Source organism: Bos indicus x Bos taurus, chromosome 9, assembly GCF_003369695.1.
Source record: "Bos indicus x Bos taurus breed Angus x Brahman F1 hybrid chromosome 9, Bos_hybrid_MaternalHap_v2.0, whole genome shotgun sequence".
Taxonomy (NCBI): Eukaryota; Metazoa; Chordata; class Mammalia; order Artiodactyla; family Bovidae; genus Bos; species Bos indicus x Bos taurus.
The window spans coordinates 61,932,402-61,952,124 of record NC_040084.1 but is presented as its reverse complement, the minus strand read 5'-3'; the positions used below and the strand labels follow the sequence as shown (position 1 = coordinate 61,952,124).

At 39.7% G+C, this 19,723-nt stretch overlaps 1 protein-coding gene across 2 annotated transcripts in view; it reads left to right on the top strand.

Moving 5' to 3' along the window:
- SPACA1 (sperm acrosome associated 1) overlaps positions 1–15,480 on the top strand; it is a 30,416-nt gene extending 14,936 nt beyond the window's left edge. The window contains exons 3-6 of one of the 2 annotated variants that reach the window (XM_027552164.1): positions 382–488; positions 4,087–4,222; positions 13,396–13,516; positions 15,236–15,480. In XM_027552164.1, coding sequence (XP_027407965.1) covers positions 382–488; positions 4,087–4,222; positions 13,396–13,516; positions 15,236–15,392 — 521 coding nt within the window. In that variant the 3' untranslated portion in view covers positions 15,393–15,480. The remainder of the gene's footprint in view (positions 1–381; positions 489–4,086; positions 4,223–13,395; positions 13,517–15,235) is intronic. The other variant, XM_027552163.1, reaches the window with a different exon arrangement.
- Positions 15,481–19,723: the final 4,243 nt, after the last annotated feature.

The following is a 19,723-nucleotide window of genomic DNA, read 5'->3' as shown; positions in this document are numbered from 1 at the left end:
TTGAGAGCCTTTCTTTATCAAATTTCACTCGTCTGAGGTTTCATTATCTCTAAGCCAGAAAGAGGTGGACAGAAAATTGGCAGCCACTAGTAAGTATATCTCAAAGTTTAATAGATCACTAAGTAGCTTGCCCTTACTGTCTCTTCTCTATAGTTTATTTTGCCAAAGGAACAGACAGGTATGGTGTTTACTTGCCTCTTCCGTGACTTTATTGTTGCATGCATGATGACTCTGCTCCTCTACAGTCAAACTTGCAGTAATACGTTTACTGACTTCCAGCGTGTAATTTCTTTTAAAATTGGTGGCGACTTTTAAAGGTAGTTTTGTGTATAAAGCAGTGCACAAGGCCCATTGGTATATATGTATGTAATTTTTTTTCAGGGGGTAGACCAATTTCAGAAAGCCTTGAACATGTTAGGCTTGCATGTGTTCATACATCTCCTGAAAACCGTTTCAAATATATTTGGAGACTTCTAAGGCCAGACCAGGTGAGTAATGAATATATATAATTTGGTGCTTTTCAGTGAGTAATAAGATTCGTTTCCCAGTGCTTCATGACTCTCAGAGCACTTTCTCTTCAAAAGCAGTTTGCAAAAATGAAGTAAAAATCATATAACTGTATTATTATTGGGATTTAAATTGTCTTTCATTTCTTAGTAGAGCTACAACTTTATATATGTTTAGGGCCAGCTATTATCAGAACATAGAAGCATCTATTTTATATAAAGTGTTCTATTTGGGAAGCAAGGTTTTCATTTGTATGTATAATTCTTGTATACTGATAACAGTAGCTAACATTAGTTGAGGGCTTATTAAATGCCAGATATACACCAACTGCTAGAGTTTCTTTTACTCATGTAACAATCTATGAGGTAGTCCCATCATTATACCCATTTTGCAGATAAGTACAATTGTTGCTCCATTTCCTCAGGGAGTTGACTCCAGGACCCCTTCAGACATCAGAATCAGAGATGCTCAATTTTCTTATATAACATGGTATTAGTATATAATACCATGGTATTATATTAGTATATAACATGGCAAATTATATAGTATTTGAATATAACAGATACTTCTGTCCGTATACTTTAAAACACCTCTAGATTATTTATAATATAATGTAAGTGCTATATCAGTTCAGTTCAGTCACTTAGTTGTGTCCGACTCTTTGCGACCCCATGAACCTCAGCACGCCAGGCCTCCCTGTCCATCACCAAATCCCGGAGTCTACCCAAACCCATGTCCATTGAGTCAGTGATGCCATCCAACCATCTAATCCTCTGTTGTCCCCTTCTCCTCCTGCCCTCAATCTTTCCTAGCATCAGGGTCCTTTCAAATGAGTCGGCTCTTTACATGAGGTGGCCAAAGTACTGGAGTTTCAGCTTTAGCATCATTCCTTCCAAAGAAATCCCAGAGCTGATATCCTTCAGAATGGACTGGTTGGATCTCCTTGCAGTCCAAGGGACTCTCAAGAGTCTTCTCCAACACTACAGTTCAAAAGCATCAATTCTTCGGTGCTCAGCCTTCTTCACAGTCCAACTCTCACATCCATACATGACCACAGGAAAAACCATAGCCTTGACTAGACGAACCTTTGTTGGCAAAGTAATGTCTCTGCTTTTCAATATGCTATCTAGGTTGGTCATAACTTTTCTTCCAAGGAGCAAGTGTCTTTTAATTTCATGGCTGCAGTCACCATCTGCAGTGATTTTGGAGCCCCCAAAAATAAAGTCTGACACTGTTTCCACTGTTTCCCCATCTATTTGCCATGAAGTTATGGGACCAGATGCCATGATCTTAGTTTTCTGAATGTTGAGCTTTAAGCCAACTTTTCTACTCTCCACTTTCACTTTCATCAAGAGCCTTTTTAGTTCTTCTTCACTTTCTGCCATAAAGATGGTGTCATCTGCATATCTGAGGTTATTGATATTTCTCCCAGCAATCTTGATTCCAGCTTGTGCTTCCTCCAGCCCAACATTTCTCATGATGTACTCTGCATAGAAGTTAAATAATCAGGGTGACAATATACAGCCTTGTCATACTCCTTTTCCTATTTGGAACCAGTCTGTTGTTCTGCTTCCTGACCTGCATATAGATTTCTCAAGAGGCAGGTCAGGTGGTCTGGTATTCCCATCTCTTTCAGAATTTTCCACAGTTTATTGTGATCCACACAGTCAAAGGCTTTGGCATAGTCAATAAAGCAGAAATAGATGTTTTTCTGGAACTCTCTTGCTTTTTCCATGATCCAGCAGATGTTGGGAATTTGATCTCTGGTTCCTCTGCCTTTTCTAAAACCAGCTTGAACATCTGGAAGTTCACGGTTCGCATATTGCTGAAGCCTGGCTTGGAGAATTTGAAGCATTACTTTACTAGCATGTGAGATGAGTGCAATTGTGCGGTGGTTTGAGTATTCTTTGGCATTGCCTTTCTTTGGGATTGGAATGAAAACTGACCTTTTCCAGTCCTGTGGCCACTGCTGAGTTTTCCAAATTTGCTGGCATACTGAGTACAACAGTTTCACAGCATCATCTTTCAGGATTTGAAACAGCTCAACTGGAATTCCATCACCTCCACTAGCTTTGTTCGTAGTGATGCTTCCTAAGGCCCACTTGACTTCACATTCCAGTATGTCTGGCTCTAGGTGAGTGATCACACCATCGTGATTATCTGGGTTGTGAAGATCTTTTTTGTACAGTTCTTCTGTGTATCTTGCCCCCTCTTCTTAATATCTTCTGCTTTTGTTATGTCCCTGCCATTTCTGTCCTTTATTGAGCCCATCTTTGCATGAAATGTTCCCTTGGTATCTCTAATTTTCTTGAAGAGATCTCTAGTCTTTCCCATTCTATTGTTTTCCTCTATTTCTTTGCATTGATTGCTGAGGAAGGCTTTCTTATGTCTCCTTGCTGTTATTTGGAAGTCTGCATTCGGATGCTTATACCTTTCCTTTTCTCCTTTGCTTTTCGCTTCCCTTCTTTTCACATCTATTTGTAAGGCCTCCTCAGACTCCCATTTTGCTTTTTTGCATTTCTTTTTCTTGGGGATGGTCTTGATCCCGGTCTCCTGTACAATGTATGAACCTCCATCCATAGTTCATCAGGCACTCTATCTATCAGGTCTAGTCCCTTAAATCTATTTCTCACTTCCACTGTATAATCATAAGGGATTTGATTTAGCTCATACCTGAATGGTCTCGTGGTTTTCTCCACTTTCTTCAGTTTCAATCTGAATTTGGCAATAAGGAGTTCATGATCTGAGCCATAGTCAGCTCCTGGTCTTGTGTTTGCCGACTGTATAGAGCTTCTCCATCTTTGGCTGCAACGAATATTGTCAGTCTGATTTTGGTGTCAACCATCTGGTGATGTCTATGTGTAGAGTCTTCTCTGGTGTTGTTGGAAGAGGGTGTTTGCTATGACCAGTGCGTTTTCTTGGCAAAACTCTATTAGCCTTTGCCCTGCTTCATTCTGTACTCCAAGGCCAAATTTGCCTGTTACTCCAGGTGTTTCTTTACTTCCTACTGTTGCATTCCAGTCCCCTATAATGAAAAGGATGTCTTTTGGGGGTGTTAGTTCTAGAAGATCTTATGTCTTCATAGAACTGTTCAACTTCAGCTTCTTCAGCGTTACTGGTTGGGGCATAGACTTGGATTACTGTGATATTTAATGGTTTGCCTTGGAAACAAACAAAGGTTTCCAATGGTTTGCCTTGGAAAATGCTATATAAGAATTTGTAAATGCAATATAAATGCCAAGTAAAGAGTTACTGTGCAACCAATTCAAGTTTTGCTTTTTGGAACTTTCTGGAAATTCTTTTTTTCTGAGTATTTTTAATCTATGATTTGTTGAATCTACTGATGTGGAGCCCAAAGATATGGAGGACCAACTGTAGCTGAGATGTAGAGAGTAACTCGTTCTGATTTACACAGTCAGGAAGTTGGTACTTGTTCTGTCTAACTTTAAAATACAAGTACATAATTAATTACTGTCCTAGACTGAGAGAAAGTGACACTTATTTTGTTATAAGAAATAAATTATTTTCTGATCTTAGATTTTCATGAAGAATATTGATATTTTTTTTCTTTTAAAATAGCAAGCCATTATACTTGCAAATGATTCAGCAATCCTGGAAGTTCACAGGGATACTCACCCCAAGGCTTTTGAGTGTGAAACGTTGGATAATAATGAAATAGTAGCATCTATTAGATTCACAATCTATACGACAACTGGTGAGTACCCAGCAACATTTTGACTTGCTTATATCTCAAACTTCAGAGAGCATCAGAATCACATGGTGATCTTGTTGAGACACAGACCACTAGCCCAGCTCCTGTAGTTTCTGCATCTGTAGATCCGCTGGCACAAGAATTTCCATTTCTGACAAGTTCCTAGTTGTTGTTGGTCCAGAGATCACATTTTGGGAAGCACTAGTTTTATACCATTAAGACTTTTCTACAAGGTAGTGTGACTTTCCCTGGTGGCTCAGATGATGAAGACTGCCTGCAATGCAGGAGACCCAGCTTTGATCCCAGCTTTGGGTCGGGAAGATTCCCTGGAGAAGGAAATGGCTACCCACTCCAGTATCCTTGCCTGGAGAATTCCATGGACAGAGGAGCCTGGTGGGCTACAGTCCGTGGGGTTGCAAAGAGCTGGACACGACTGAGCGACTACCACTTCACTGCCTTTTATTTAACTGGAAACAAGCTGAGGTATTTTGGAGGTGATTTAAAAAAATAAACTGTAAACTTTCTTTGATGTACTGTTCAGTGTCCTTTAAAAAAAATATTTACAGTGAAAGCTAATAACCGTAGTCCTATATTGGGATATACTCGGTGTTATTAAAAGAATAATGTCAATAAAAGGCAAAAAAGGACCGAACATCATCAACTAAAAAAGATCTCAGTGAGTCACAGTTCAGGCTATTAAAGGTTTTGACAGCCGTTCTCAGTTCGTGTCCCCCAGCTTGGTCCTTGTTAGGACTGCTTAGTAGTGGTTAGCTCTTCCTGTGATTCAAAGGCAACAGGTGTAAGCTAAGGACTGGGGCACAGTCCCCAAGGTCAGCAAGTGAGACAAGTTGACTTTTCTCTCTCGTAGCTGTCGAGGACTGGTGGGGGATGTCTCTGCCATCTTAGCATATGCACTGGTTAGATGACAAAATGTTTTCAGAAAATGTTGATATCTATTAGTTGCTTTTAAAAAGGACAATTGGGTTTACTGCTGTGACAGACCCTTTTGGCTGTTTTAGACGTCAGACAAATGTTTTGGCTTGAAATGTTCTCACAGTATGGTACTGGCTCGAAACAAATACATGATTGAAATATTTTCAGGGTAGATACGGTTTAATTAATGAAAATGCCCCATCCATTCCTTCATATGACAGATTTTTCACTTTCACAATAATTGTCTTTTATAGTTAGGCATTATTTTGATTCAATCATGTCCCCCTAAAAAGATATTTTCAAGTCCAAACTCATATAACTTAAGAATGTGATGGTGTCTGGAAATAGGGTTGTTGCAGGTGTAATTAATCCAGTTAAGACACGATCTTACATACTAGAGAAGAGTGGGCTTTTAATCCAGTTTAACTGGTGTCCTCATGAGAAGAGGGAGATCTGGACACACAAACACAGAACATGAGAGAGGAGAATACATGAAGACTCAAAGACACATGGGGAGAAGACAGCCATGTGAAGACAGACACAGAAACTGGAGTTCAGATCAGATCAGATCAGTCGCTCAGTCGTGTCCGACTCTTTGCGACCCCATGAATCGCAGCACGCCAGGCCTCCCTGTCCATCACCAACTCCCGGAGTTCACTCAGACTCACGTCCATCGAGTCAGTGATGCCATCCAGCCATCTCATCCTCTGTTGTCCCCTTTTCCTCCTGCCCCCAATCCCTCCCAGCATCAGGGTCTTTTCCAATGAGTCAATTCTTCACATGAGGTGGCCAAAGTACTGGAGTTTCAGCTTTAGCATCATTCCTTCCAAAGAAATCCCAGGCTGGAGATACACTGTCACAAACTAAGGAACATTTGGGGCTCCCAGAGCCTGGAAGAGTAAAGGAAGGATCCTTCTCAGAGCCACTGGTGAGAGCACAGCCTTACCAATGCCTGGTATTCAAACATTTATCCTCCAAAACTGTGAGATAACAGATATTTCTGTTGTTTTTAAGTCCCCTAGTTAGTGGTACTTTGTTATGGTGACCTTCAAAAACTAATACAAACATAAGCTTAGTTTTTCTAAAATGTAAGAGCATCAAAATTCAGTCTGTTTTTCATTAGAAAATTTCAACAGAAATGGAAACTATTTTTTATTAGACATAAAAGTACTCTAAGGGACCCTTGCAAGAAGACTACCATTAAAATGAACCAGAATCTTGATACTTCTCATTTTCCACCTCTCTTGTCTAGTATTTCAGGGTAGTAGATAAATGGAAAGAAATTTTGCATTTCTTCCCCTCAAGTTTTAATCTTAAAAGTTTTTTTTTTCCATTTGAGCTTAAAAATTCCACTGCTTTTATAAGTCTAAAATTATCAAAAGTTAAAAACTTTTTAAATTTAACAATGTTAGAATATAAATATGATATAAATTGGCTTCCCTGGTGGCTCATTCGGTAGAGTCTGCCTGCAATGCAGGAGACCTGGGTTCAATCCCTGGGTTGAGAAGATCCCCTGGAGAAGGGAATGGCAACGCACTCCAGTATTCTTGCCTGGAGAATCCCATGGACGGAGGAGCCTTGTGGGCTACAGTCCATGGGGTCACAAAAAGTCGGACACGACTGAGTGACTAACTTTAACTTTTTAAAATTGTTCATCGTACTTGGAAGTATTTAATGAGATTACTAAATTGAGTTTATAGCTCTTGAACTACTAAGAAAAATGGAAAATTATATTTCATAGTGTTTAAAGAATAGAAAGAAAATCAAGATGAATAAGCAGTTGAGACTGCCTGAATAGGAGACCAAGTCTGTTAGAGTGCTGTGTGTGTGCAGTCAGTCATGTCCAACTCCTCATGACTCCGTGTACAGTAGCCCACTGGGCTCCTCTGTCCATGGAATTCTCCAGGCAAGAATACTGGAGTGGGCTGCCATTTCCTTCTCCAGGGGATTTTCTTGACCCAGGGATCAAACTTGTGAATCTTGCATCTTCTACATAGGCAGGCAGATTGTTTACCACTAGTACCACCTGGGAAGCCCCTGTGAGAATGGTACTTATCAAAATTAAAATATTAAAATACATAAAACATAGCTTTCACAAATCATTAAATCTCCCTGGATGTTGGTTTACTTATCTGTATAAAAGTTGTATCAGATGATCTTTCAGGACCTTCCCCACATGAATCTTTAATGAGTCTATGATTTAGGGACCAGGAAGAGCCATAAGAAAGGTATATAATTCAAAAGTAAGTAATATTTGCTATAAATTGCATTTTTATCAGCTTACAATGTAGCAGTGTTATAATACATGTAGTAGACTCATTTTGTCTCCTTAATAAGGAAAGCAGACAGATATGGGAGAGAATGCTGATTTAAAAGTGGTGTTTGGATATTAAAACATATACAAAAATTAGAGATGTGTTATAGTCCTAAATGTATTAATAAAAGCTAAAATCATCAAGCTTAAAAAAGAAAACATAGAAGACTATCTGTATGATTCAGGAGTAGGCAAGACTTCCCTTTTAGATATGACAAAAACCAGTCACCATAAAAGGAAATATTGATAAATTAGGCTTCATAAAATTTAAAACTTCATATTCCAAAAATGGTATTGGGAAAATTTGACAGCCACATGCAAAAGAATGAAAGAAGGTCACTATCTTACACCGTACACAGAAATAAACTCAAAATGGATGAAAGAGTTGAACGTAAGACCTAAAATCATAAAATTCCTAGGAAAAAAACATAGGCAGTAAAACGTGAACCGTGAACTTCTTGATGTTCAAGCTGGTTTTAGAAAAGGCAGAGGAACCAGAGATCAAATTGCCAACATCCGCTGGATCATGGAAAAAGCAAGAGAGTTCCAGAAAAATATCTATTTCTGCTTCATTGACTATGCCAAAGCCTTTGACTGTGTGGATCACAATAAACTGTGGAAAATTCTGAAAGAGATGGGAATACCAGACCACCTGACCTGCCTCTTGAGAAACCTATTTGCAGGTCAGGAAGCAACAGTTCAAACTGGACATGGAACAACAGACTGGTTCCAAATAGGAAAAGGAGTACGTCAAGGCTGTATATTGTCACCCTGCTTATTTAACTTATATGCAGAGTACATCATGAGAAATGCTGGGCTGGAGGAAGCACAAGCTGGAATCAAGATTGCCAGGAGAAATATCAATAACCTCAGATATGCGGATGACACCACCCTTATGGCAGAAAGTGAAGAGGAACTCAAAAGCCTTTTGATGAGAGTGAAAGGAGAGTGAAAAAGTTGGCTTAAAACTCAACATTCAGAAAACTAAGATCATGGCCTCTGGTCCCATCACTTCATGGGAAATAGATGGGGAAACAGTGGAAACAGTGTCAGACTTTATTTTTCTGGGCTCCAAAATCACTACAGATGGTGACTGCAGCCATGAAATTAAAAGATAATTCCTCCTTGGAAGGAAGGTTATAACCAACCTAGATAGCATATTGGGAGAAGGCAATGGCACCCCACTCCGGTACTCTTGCCTGGAAAATCCCATGGATGGAGGACCCTGGAAGGCTGCAGTCCATGAGGTCGCTAAGAGTCAGACACGACTGAGCAACTTCACTTTGACTTTTCACTTTCATGCACTGGAGAAGGAAATGGCAACCCACTCCAGTATTCTTGCCTGGAGAATCCCAGGGACGGGGGAGCCTGGTGGGCTGCTGTCTATGGGGTCGCACAGAGTCAGACACGACTGAAGTGACTTAGCAGCAGCAGAAGATAGCGTATTAAAAAGCAGAGACATTACTTTGCCAACAAAGGTCTAGTAAAGGTTATGCTTTTTCCAGTGATCATGTATGGATATGAGAGTTGGACTATAAAGAAAGCTGAGCGCCGAAGAATTGATGCTTTTGAACTGTGGTGTTGGAGAAGACTCTTGAGAGTCCCTTGGACTGCAAGGAGATCCAACCAGTCCATTCTGAAGGAGATCAGCCCTGGGATTTCTTTGGAAGGAATGATGCTAAAGCTGAAACTCCAGTACTTTGGCCACCTCATGCGAAGAGTTGACTCATTGGAAAAGACTCTGATGCTGGGAGGGATTGGGGGCAGGAGGAGAAGGGGGCGACAGAGGATGAGATGGCTGGATGGCATCACTGACTCGATGGATGTGGGTTTGAGTGAACTCTGGGAGTTGGTGATGGACAGGGAGGCCTGGTGTGCTCCAATTCATGGGGATGCAAAGTATCGGACACGACTGAGCAACTGAATTGACTTCTGAACCTTATTGATATAGGTCTTAACGATGTTTTTGTAGGTTTAACTGCAGAGACAAGGGAAACAAAAGCAAAAATAAACAATGGGACTACTTCAAACTAAAAAGCTTCTGCACAGCAAAGGAAACCGTCATCAAAACAAAAAAACAGCTTACGGAATGGGAGGAGACATTTGCACATGGTATCTCTGATGAGGGGTTAATAGGCCAAAATGTATAAGGAACTCACAGTAATCAACATTAAAAAATAAATAAATAAAACCTGATAAAAATCAGGCAGAGGATCTGAATAGACATTTTTTCCAAAGAAGACATACAGATGGTCAGCAGATGCATAAAAATATGCTCAACATCACTAGTTAGGGAAATGCAAATCAAAACCACAGGTACTACGTTATACCTATTAGAGTGGTTGTTATCAAAAAAGACAAAAAATAACAAATGTTGGAGAGGATGTGGAGAAAAGGGAACCCTTGTACACTGTTGGTGCAGCCACTACGAAAAGCAGTATAGAGAGTCTTCAAAAAATTAAGAATAATACTACCATAGGACACAGCTTTTCCACTTCTGTATATTTATCCAAAGAACATAACACTAATTTAAAAAGACATATGCACCTCTATGTTCTCTGGAGCATTATTTATAATAGCCAAGATATAGAAGCCACCTAACTGTCCATTGATGGACAAATGGATAAAGAAGGTGTCTTATATATATATATATATATCAGATCAGATCAGTCGCTCAGTCGTGTCCAACTTTTTGCGACCCCATGAATCTCAGCATGCCAGGCCTCCCTGTCCATCACCCACTCCCAGAGTTCACTGAGACTCACGTCCATCGAGTCAGTGATGCCATCCAGCCATCTCATCCTCTGTCGTCCCCTTCTCCTCCTGCCCCCAATCCCTCCCAGCATCAGAGTCTTTTCCAATGAGTCAACTCTTCACATGAGGTGGCCAAAGTACTGGAGTTTCAGCTTTAGCATCATTCCCTCCAAAGAAATCCCAGGGCTGATCTCCTTTAGAATGGACTGGTTGGATCTCCTTGCAGTCCAAGGGACTCTCAAGAGTTCAAAAGCATCAATTCTTCGGTGCTCAGCCTTCTTCACAGTCCAACTCTCACATCCATACATGACCACTGAAAAAACCATAGCCTTGACTAGACGAACCTTTGTTGGCAAAGTAATGTCTCTGCTTTTGAATATGCTATCTAGGTTGATCATAACTTTCCTTCCAAGGAGTAAGCGTCTTTTAATTTCATGGCTGCAGTCACCATCTGTAGTGATTTTGGAGCCCAGAAAAATAAAGTCTGACACTGTTTCCACTGTTTCCCCATCAATTTCCCATGAAGTGATGGGACCAGATGCCATGATCTTCATTTTCTGAATGTTGACCTTTAAGCCAACTTTTTCACTCTCCTCTTTCACTTTCATCAAGAGGCTTTTGAGTTCCGCTTCACTTTCTGCCATAAGAGTTGTGTCATCTGCATATCTGAGGTTATTGATATTTCTCCCGGCAATCTTGATTCCAGTTTGTGTTTCTTCCAGTCCAGCGTTTCTCATGATGTACTCTGAATACAAGTTAAATAAACAGGGTGACAATATACAGCCTTGATGAACTCCTTTTCCTATTTGGAACCAGTTTGTTGTTCCATGTCCAGTTTGAACTGTTGCTTCCTGACCTGCATACAAATTTCTCAAGAGGCAGATCATGCCTCAATTATTCAGTCTCCTGATGGACACCCACTCTGTTTCAGTTTGGGGTTATTATAAATAAACTGCTATGAACATTCTTATACAAGTCATTCTGTGAACACACACTTCCACTTCTTTTGGATAAATACCTATGAGTGGAACTGCTGGGTCCTAGTGTAGAGGTATGCTTAGTTTTCTAAGAAATTACAGGATCTTTCCCCAAACTGATCATACTTGTTATACATGGTTTATTAAATTTTTCCCTGGATTTTATCTTTTCATTTTTCTAGTGATTCCTTTTAAAGAGCTAAAGTTTTAAATGTTTTAATGTAAGTTTCAGGTGTACAGTATTATGATTTGATATATGTATATGGAGACTCCCACCACAAGTCTAGTTACCATCTACCACCATAAAGTTGCCTCTCCCCCATCATCCATTTCACCTACCCTAAACCCCCTTCCTCTCTGGCAACGAATAATCTGGTTCTCTGTATCCATGAGTGTGTTTCTGTTTTATTTATTTTTTTAAATTCAACATATTTATATCTGTTTTTCTCCATCTGACGTTACTTAACTTAGCAATAACACCTTTAAGGTCCATCTATGTTGTTGCAAATGTCAGGATTTCATTCATTTTCTGGCTGAGCAGTATTCTGTTTTGTGTGTGTGTGTGTGTGTGTGAACCGTGAACTTCCTGATGTTCAAGCTGGTTTTAGAAAAGGCAGAGGAACCAGAGATCAATTTGCCAACATCTGCTGGATCATGGAAAAAGCAAGAGAGTTCCAGAAAAACATCTATTTCTGCTTTATTGACTATGCCAAAGCCTTTGACTGTGTGGATCACAATAAACTGTGGAAAATTCTGAAAGAGATGGGAATACCAGACCACCTGATCTGCCTCTTGAGAAATTTGTATGCAGATCAGGAAGCAACAGTAAGAACTGGACATGGAACAACAGACTGGTTCCACATAGGAAAAGGAGTACGTCAAGGCTGTATATTGTCACCCTGCAGCCATGAAATTAAAAGACGCTTACTCCTTGGAAGGAAAGTTATGACCAACCTAGATAGCATATTCAAAAGCAGAGACATTACTTTGCCAACAAAGGTTCGTCTAGTCAAGGCTATGGTTTTTCCTGTGGTCATGTATGGATGTGAGAGTTGGGCTGTGAAGAAGGCTGAGCACCGAAGAATTGATGCTTTTAAACTCTTGAGAGTCCCTTGAACTGCAAGGAGATCCAACCAGTCCATTCTAAAGGAGATCAGTTCTGGGATTTCTTTGGAAGGAATGATGCTAAAGCTGAAACTCCAGTACTTTGGCCACCTCATGCAAAAAGTTGACTCATTGGAAAAGACTCTGATGCTGGGAGGGATTGGGGGCAAGAGAAGAAGGGGACGACAGAGGATGAGATGGCTGGATGGTATCACTGACTCGATGGACGTGAGTCTCAGTGAACTCTGGGAGTTGGTGATGGACAGGGAGGCCTGGCATGCTGCGATTCATGGGGTCGCAAAAAGTTAGACACGACTGAGCGACTGATCTGATCTCTGACCCAGTAATAAAAAAGAAAAAACTGTTGATATATGCAACAATTATGGTTGAATCTCTAAAACATAATACTGAGTTAAAAAGCCTTACACAAAAGAAAGTATAATGAATGTTTCCATTCCTATGAAATTCTAGATCAGGTAGAACCAATCTATGTGGAAAAGAAAATCAGGACAGTAGTTGTGCCTAAAGATTTGGGCAGGGATTAACTGGGAGGGGCTCAAGGAAACTTTCTGGGGTAGAGTAATATTCTGTGTGTTTTTAGGGATTTGAATTACATATATGTGTTTGCATTTGCCATAACTAAATAAATAACATATTTAAGATTGTTGTTCAATTCAGGGTCCGTACATTTTACCTCAAAAGAAAAAATATAAACAAATATTGCACTCTAGTTAATTATATTCTCTTGAATTCTGTAAGAAGTGTGCAGACATTAGCAAATTATCTTAAAGTGCATCAAAAAAAATAAGGTGGATCAGTGGATTGATAGAAGCATGAACAGAAGGATAGTTAAAATGTTGATGGTAGTGTCTAGGTGGTGGAAATGCAGGATGTTTATTGTCAGATTCTTTGAACCTTTCTGCATGTTTGTAAAGAACATTTCTAACACGTAGAGAAAGTTTATTAACACGTTCCACTAATTCTTGCTGTATATTTCTAGAGCTCTTTTCCAGATACAAAGTTCCCATTTAGATGTTCATTCCTTTTTTTTCTCCCAGTAGTAATAATCATCACTATGTGTTTTTTTTCTCTAGAATTACAGATGAAAAGAGCAAGCCGACCAGACACTGATGCAGTCCTAGTTTTTGTGCTGACCATAGGAGTTATTATCTGCATATTTGTGATCTTTGTACTGATCTTCATAATTATAAATTGGTAGGTGAAGAACTGCAACTGAACTATCACCCTTGATAATAAATCTGCTTGTCTGCCTCTCCCTGTCCAGTGAATCTAAGGCCCTGTCCATTATGCTTCTTATGCAGGTTTCAAGACTGTCCAACTTTCTTCATCCCTCCTGAGACAATCCTGGTTCAAACTACCTGATCTCATGACTTGATCCCCAGCCATGAGAAAACTTTTAAATGCAGTTTTCACAATTTTACATAGTAGTTGTTAAAGCAAAAAGTTTATTGAATTAATATTTGTGTTGTCTAGTTGAAAATCAGTTCAGTTCAGTCACTCAGTAGTGTCCGACTCTTTGCAACCCCATGAACCATAGCACGCCAGGCCTCCCTGTCCATCACCAACTCCCAGAGTTCACTCAGACTCACGTCCATCGAGTCCGTGATGCCATCCAGCCATCTCATCCTCTGTCGTCCCCTTCTCCTCCTGCCCTCAATCTTTCCCAGCATCAGAGTCTTTTCAAATGAGTCATCTCTTTGCATCAGGTGGCCGAAGTATTGGAGTTTCAGCTTCAACATCAGTTCTTCCAATGAACACCCAGGACTGATCTCCTGTAGGATGGACTGGTTGGACCTCCTTGCAGTCCAAGGGACTCTCAAGAGTTTTCTCCAACACCACAGTTCAAAAGCACCAATTCTTCAGCGCTCAGCTTTCTTTACAGTCCAACTCTCACATCTATACATGACCACTGGAAAAACCATACCCTTGACCTTTGTTGGCAAAGTCTCTGCTTTTGAATATGCTGTCTAGGTTGGTCATAACTTTCCTTCCAAGGTGTAAGCGTCTTTTAATTTCATGGCTGCAATCACCACCTGCAGTGATTTTGGAGCCCAGAAAAACAAAGTCAGCCACTGTTTCCACTGTTTCCCCATCTATTTGCCATGAAGTGATGGGACCAGATACCATGATCTTTGTTTTCTCAATGTTGAGCTTTAAGCCAACTTTTTCACTCTCCTCTTTCACTTTCATCAAGAGACTCTTTAGTTCTTCACTTTCTGCCATAAGGGTGGTGTCATCTGCGTATGTGAGGTTATTGATATTTCTTCTGGCAATCTTGAGTCCAGTTTGTGCTTCCTCCAGCCCAGCGTTTCTCATGATGTACTCTGCATATAAGTTAAATAAATAGGGTGACAATATACAGCCTTGACGTACTCCTTTTCCTATTTGGAACCAGTCTGTTGTTCCATGTCCAGTTCTAACTATTGCTTCCTGCCCTGCATACTAGTTGAAAATAATCACAACTTTAAAATGTGGTTATTATAAGCAACTAGTTCATCATTTGAGAGTATTTCTAATACCTACATGAGTATCACCCCCTGGTACATCTGAAGGCTCATCTACTATCACAGTGCAGCTGATGGGTTGCAAAATAAAAATAAATCCTGACTAAGGAGGCACTTCTATGGGTTTCCCTGATGGCTTAGCAGTAAAGAATCTATCTGCCAATGCAGGAGACCTGGGTTCAATGCCTGGATGGGGAAGATCCCTCAGAGAAGGAAACGACATGCCATTCCAGTATTCTTACCAGGGTTATGCCATGGACAGAGGAGCCTGGTGGCTACAGTCCATGGGGTTGTGGAGTCAGACATGACTTAGCGACTGAACAACAACAACAAGGAGGCTCTTCTATATATAGAAAACTAACGTTTTAGTTTTCATTTCAAAAAATATTTAAAAACTTTTTTCTTCCAGGACGGCAGTCAAAGATTTCTGGGGGGCAAAGGCCTCGACAACTGAGATACAGTCTGAGCTGAGTTCAATGAGATACAAAGATTCAACTTCTCTTGACCAGTCACCAACAGATATACCTGGACATGAAGATGATGCTTTAAGTGAATGGAATGAATGATGCATGGATGATGTATAACAAACCAAAGGAGATTAGAGCATATCAGATTCATTATTATAAAAATAAAATATATAGTTAAATACTTTAACAGTATTGTAAGTGATTTATTATAGTCTGAAGGTAATGCAGTATACCAAGGGGCTTTTTTAATCAGTGTATCTTGGTGGTGCAATTATCAAAAATTTTAAAATTTGTTCTCAACATTTACCATTTCAGATACTCACTTTATCTAGAGGTACATATACAAAATCTTTTAAATACATTTTAAATCACTTTTATCACTTCTAAGGTGATTTGCCTGTTCTGTCCTCAGCAAGAAACAAAAAACCATATGGAAGATACCTTGCATGTTAGACCTCCTCACTGGGAGCACTGGATTGAACTTGCTTAAAGCAAACCAAATTTTCACATCCCTGAAGGGCAGGAGACATGCAAAGCATCACTTTTAAGACATAAAATAATAATAATAATGAAAACAACTGACACTTAGTAGCTGCTATGTGCCAAGCATTGCTCAAAGCATTTTACATGTATTAAGCCATTTAACTATGATTGCATATAGAAAGATTATATAATGAAGAACTGGGAAGGAACTTGGGAATAGCTGAGTAAATGACAAGAATTTAACATGCCCTATAATTTATAGAAACAGTGAATTAAGGAGTTTTACATGGCTACTGATAACATGCCTTCATTGTGTTTGCCATGCAGGTGGTAACATCTCAGAACTTATCCCAATGCCATCACTGCCTTCTTGTTGTCAACCACTGCTGTGTCATTAACTGACACAGTTGTAATCAACTATCCACCAAGATACTAAGACATTAGATAATTTGATTTGGTAGACTTCATCAGAAATTAATTTTCAGAGGCTATGATAGTAAGTACAAAATATATTTCATTTTTTGTCTAGGTGAATTGAATGCCAACTTTACTGGAATTATGGGATTTGTTAACTCTGCACATCTGTGAAGATGCTGTGAATGGACATTTATGGTATACCTCCCTCTGGTAGCTTAGACGTAGGTGTGTTGTGGAATTTTCCATGCTTTCTATTATAATGCATTTGTATTTGAGAGAAGCAATGACGAATTGGCTGGTAAATGATTTTGTTATCTGTTGTAGGAATTCCACTAGAGACTAAGTGAAAAGAAATTGTTTTCATAAAATCTTCCAAAAGAATTGTTTTGTGTGTGTGGTATGTGAGAGAGATATTCCTCTTTCCCCCAGATAAGTATGAAAAAAAATAAGCCTTCCTATTTCTTATTCCTGACTAAGTATGGTCATGTAACTTTAGCACAGATGCTAAACATTCTTCAGTAGTAATTACTATCAATTCTTTTTGTCAAAACCATGAACAGCAGTCATTTCCAATTATACTTCAATGACTATTAGTGTTCAGTCAGGTTAGGAGGTTTAGTTGTCAGTGCTATTTAGCGAATATTTCCGACTATCTGTTTTCCAGCCATATGCGAGGGCAGTACTTCCTCAGACCCTTGTGACTGGGTAGGGTCACGTGACTAGTCCTGGTCCAAGAGTTATGAGCCCAAATTCTGAATGTCATTCTCAGTCTAGAACATATCACCGTGGAAACATCCAGAGCTCACTTTTCTCTGCTAGAACAACCAGAAATGCTTACAAGGTGGCTGCTCTAACACCTTGGATCCCAGAGTAAAGACCATGCAGTGCAGGATCTCCAGTCAATGAACAGTAAATGTGTAGTGTGAAAGAGAAATAAACCATGTTATTTTTAAGCCACTAAGGGTTAGAGGGAGAAGGCAATCCCATGGACGGAGGAGCCTGGTAGGCTGCAGTTCATGGGGTCGCAAAGACTCGGATATGACTAAGTGACTTCACTTTCACTTTTCACTTTCATGCATTGGAGAAGGAAATGGCAACCCATTCCAGTGTTCTTGCCTGGAGAATCCCAGGGACGAGGGAGCCTGGTGGGCTGCCGTCTGTGGGGTCGCACAGTCGGACACGACTGAAGCGACTTAGCAGTAGCAGCAGCAGTAAGGGTTAGAGGCTATTTGATACAGCAGCCTTAGTAAGACTATCCTGAGGGACACATGTTTTCTGAAAAATAGGTTTTCATGGTTGAATGAGCTGAAGACTTTCATACAAGACTTCCCATCGAGGTGCTTTATGTACACTGTGACTCTCCGAAGTGGAGATGTGGGTGTAACACTGCTATAGATGGGACCCGTCACTTTCCTCTCCAGGTAGACCAGGCCAGAGGCATCTTTTAGTCCTCATCCACTCCTAAATTCCAGGCATCTGTTACTTCTGGTCACCAAAATGACACACACACACACACACACACACACACACGTCTTGAAGTTTGCATCTGGGTCCAGGAGGTAAAGAAAAGCCAAGCAATTCCACACCAAAAAGAGGACTTCCTCTTGGACCCCAAAGCATTAGTCTGCATATGCAGCAGCTGGATTTTGTGCAGCATTCAAATGACACCCTACTCACCAAGAGACTCCTTCGTTTGTCCTGTCAATTAACCGACATTCATTGGGCTACTCCTATGGGCCAGATACTGTACTAGCCACTAGGAATACAGACTGTGCCCCCCACAAAAGATAAGATCCTTCTCTTGAGTTAAGACAGCCATTAAAACTAACTACAAACTAACTACAACTGAGATGAATATATTGAAAGAAACCTGCAAATGTCTGTGAAGCTGTAGTAAGAGAAATGACATTTAAAGGAGACGTAAAGCCTCCATAGGAGTTGCCCTATTTAAGGCAGAAGGGAGCCTATGCAGAGGGAACAGTATTTGTGAAGCCTCTGAGTCAGAAAGTAACATGACACATCTTGAAGAAGGGTTAACTGAGCTGAAGTGTATAGAAAGAGAAAATGAGCAGTGGGAGATGAGACTGGAGATGTATGCAGGAACAGGTGATTGTGTGTATACAATACATATGAAAAAATGTAGCTCAGTGGCCTAAGTATACATATCAAGGGAGTCCATGTTGAAATTGGCACTCCTGATTTTTTTTTCTGCTTTATCACATATGCCCATGCCTTCCTGGAATTCATTATTATTGGCCTTTTGACAATGACTTTGATGCTTTCCTAGATAGGGTAGTTTAATCATTAATCTGCATTCTTTTGAGTCCTACTGAAATGCAAGATCTCATTAATCAGGCCTTAATTCTTGTCCATAATAGTTCCTAATTCACTCTCATATTATGCAGCTAAGAGCTTCTGAAGATTGAGATCACAACAATGACAGGGGCTGTTGGGCATACTTTGGGGCCAGCAGCAAATGATAAGGTGGTTGATAGACAGGGTAGGTTGCAGTTTTCTACTGTCTTGAATATGTCATGGAATTACTCATCCTGTTTAAATGCATTTCAATTTTATTCAGTTAACATAGGCATAATGTTTCAACTCAAAATGGGTTTCCTCCCAGAGTGACTCTAATATAATCCATATATTCTGTTTCTGTCTTCTTGATCTCTTGAAAACTGATGTGCTTTTTTTTGTTGTTGTTGTTGTTCCACTTTATATTTTAAATCTTCTCCAGTCATTTTTGGTTATATTCTGGAAGACAATCTTTTTGGAATTCATAACCCATCACTGTTGTGATCCACCATCTGTCTCAAAAAAACATAGAACCCATTTACATGGTTATTTAGACTTGGAGTTTTGTGCAGTTTTATTATCTGTGATCAAGTCATTTGTGTGATGGAAAACAGTTTGCCTTTGACAGCTTTCTGATTCTTGTTGAAAAGGGAACTAGGATGTTGAATATTAAGGTTTTTACTTTACAATTTAAAGGAAATAAATTGCAAAAAGGAACACATCTTTCTTTGATATTCAACTTCTACATTTTGTGAAAATACCCCATGCATTTGAATAAATGGTAGGTATTCAAGTTTTTTTCTTGTTAGAAAGAAAGTTTAGGACTAAGCAACAATTATTTCAATCGTGTTCTTAGAGATATGTGTACTAGTTTATTTTTTTGTACCTGTCCATGTATTTATAAATATAGATCTTATTTGAAATAATAAGAGTCCCTAGGCTCTGTAGTGAGTATTTTCACCAAAAACAAAGTACATTACTATCTCTGCTAAGTGAAACTTGCATGAGTAAAAGCCCAAAGGTAGTAATACAAACGATCTCTTTATATGATGACAGTAGATATGTCCTCGAGGAGTGTTTCCATCACTTAGAGGAATTATGCTGAGCTACCAACAATGCCCACTGAACTTCTTTTTCACTTGGATACTTTTTTTTGGCATGCATTATTTGTCGAGGACAATAGAAACATCACAGCTTCCTTTCTGTATATTAATCTTCTCCCTTTTCTGACAGAT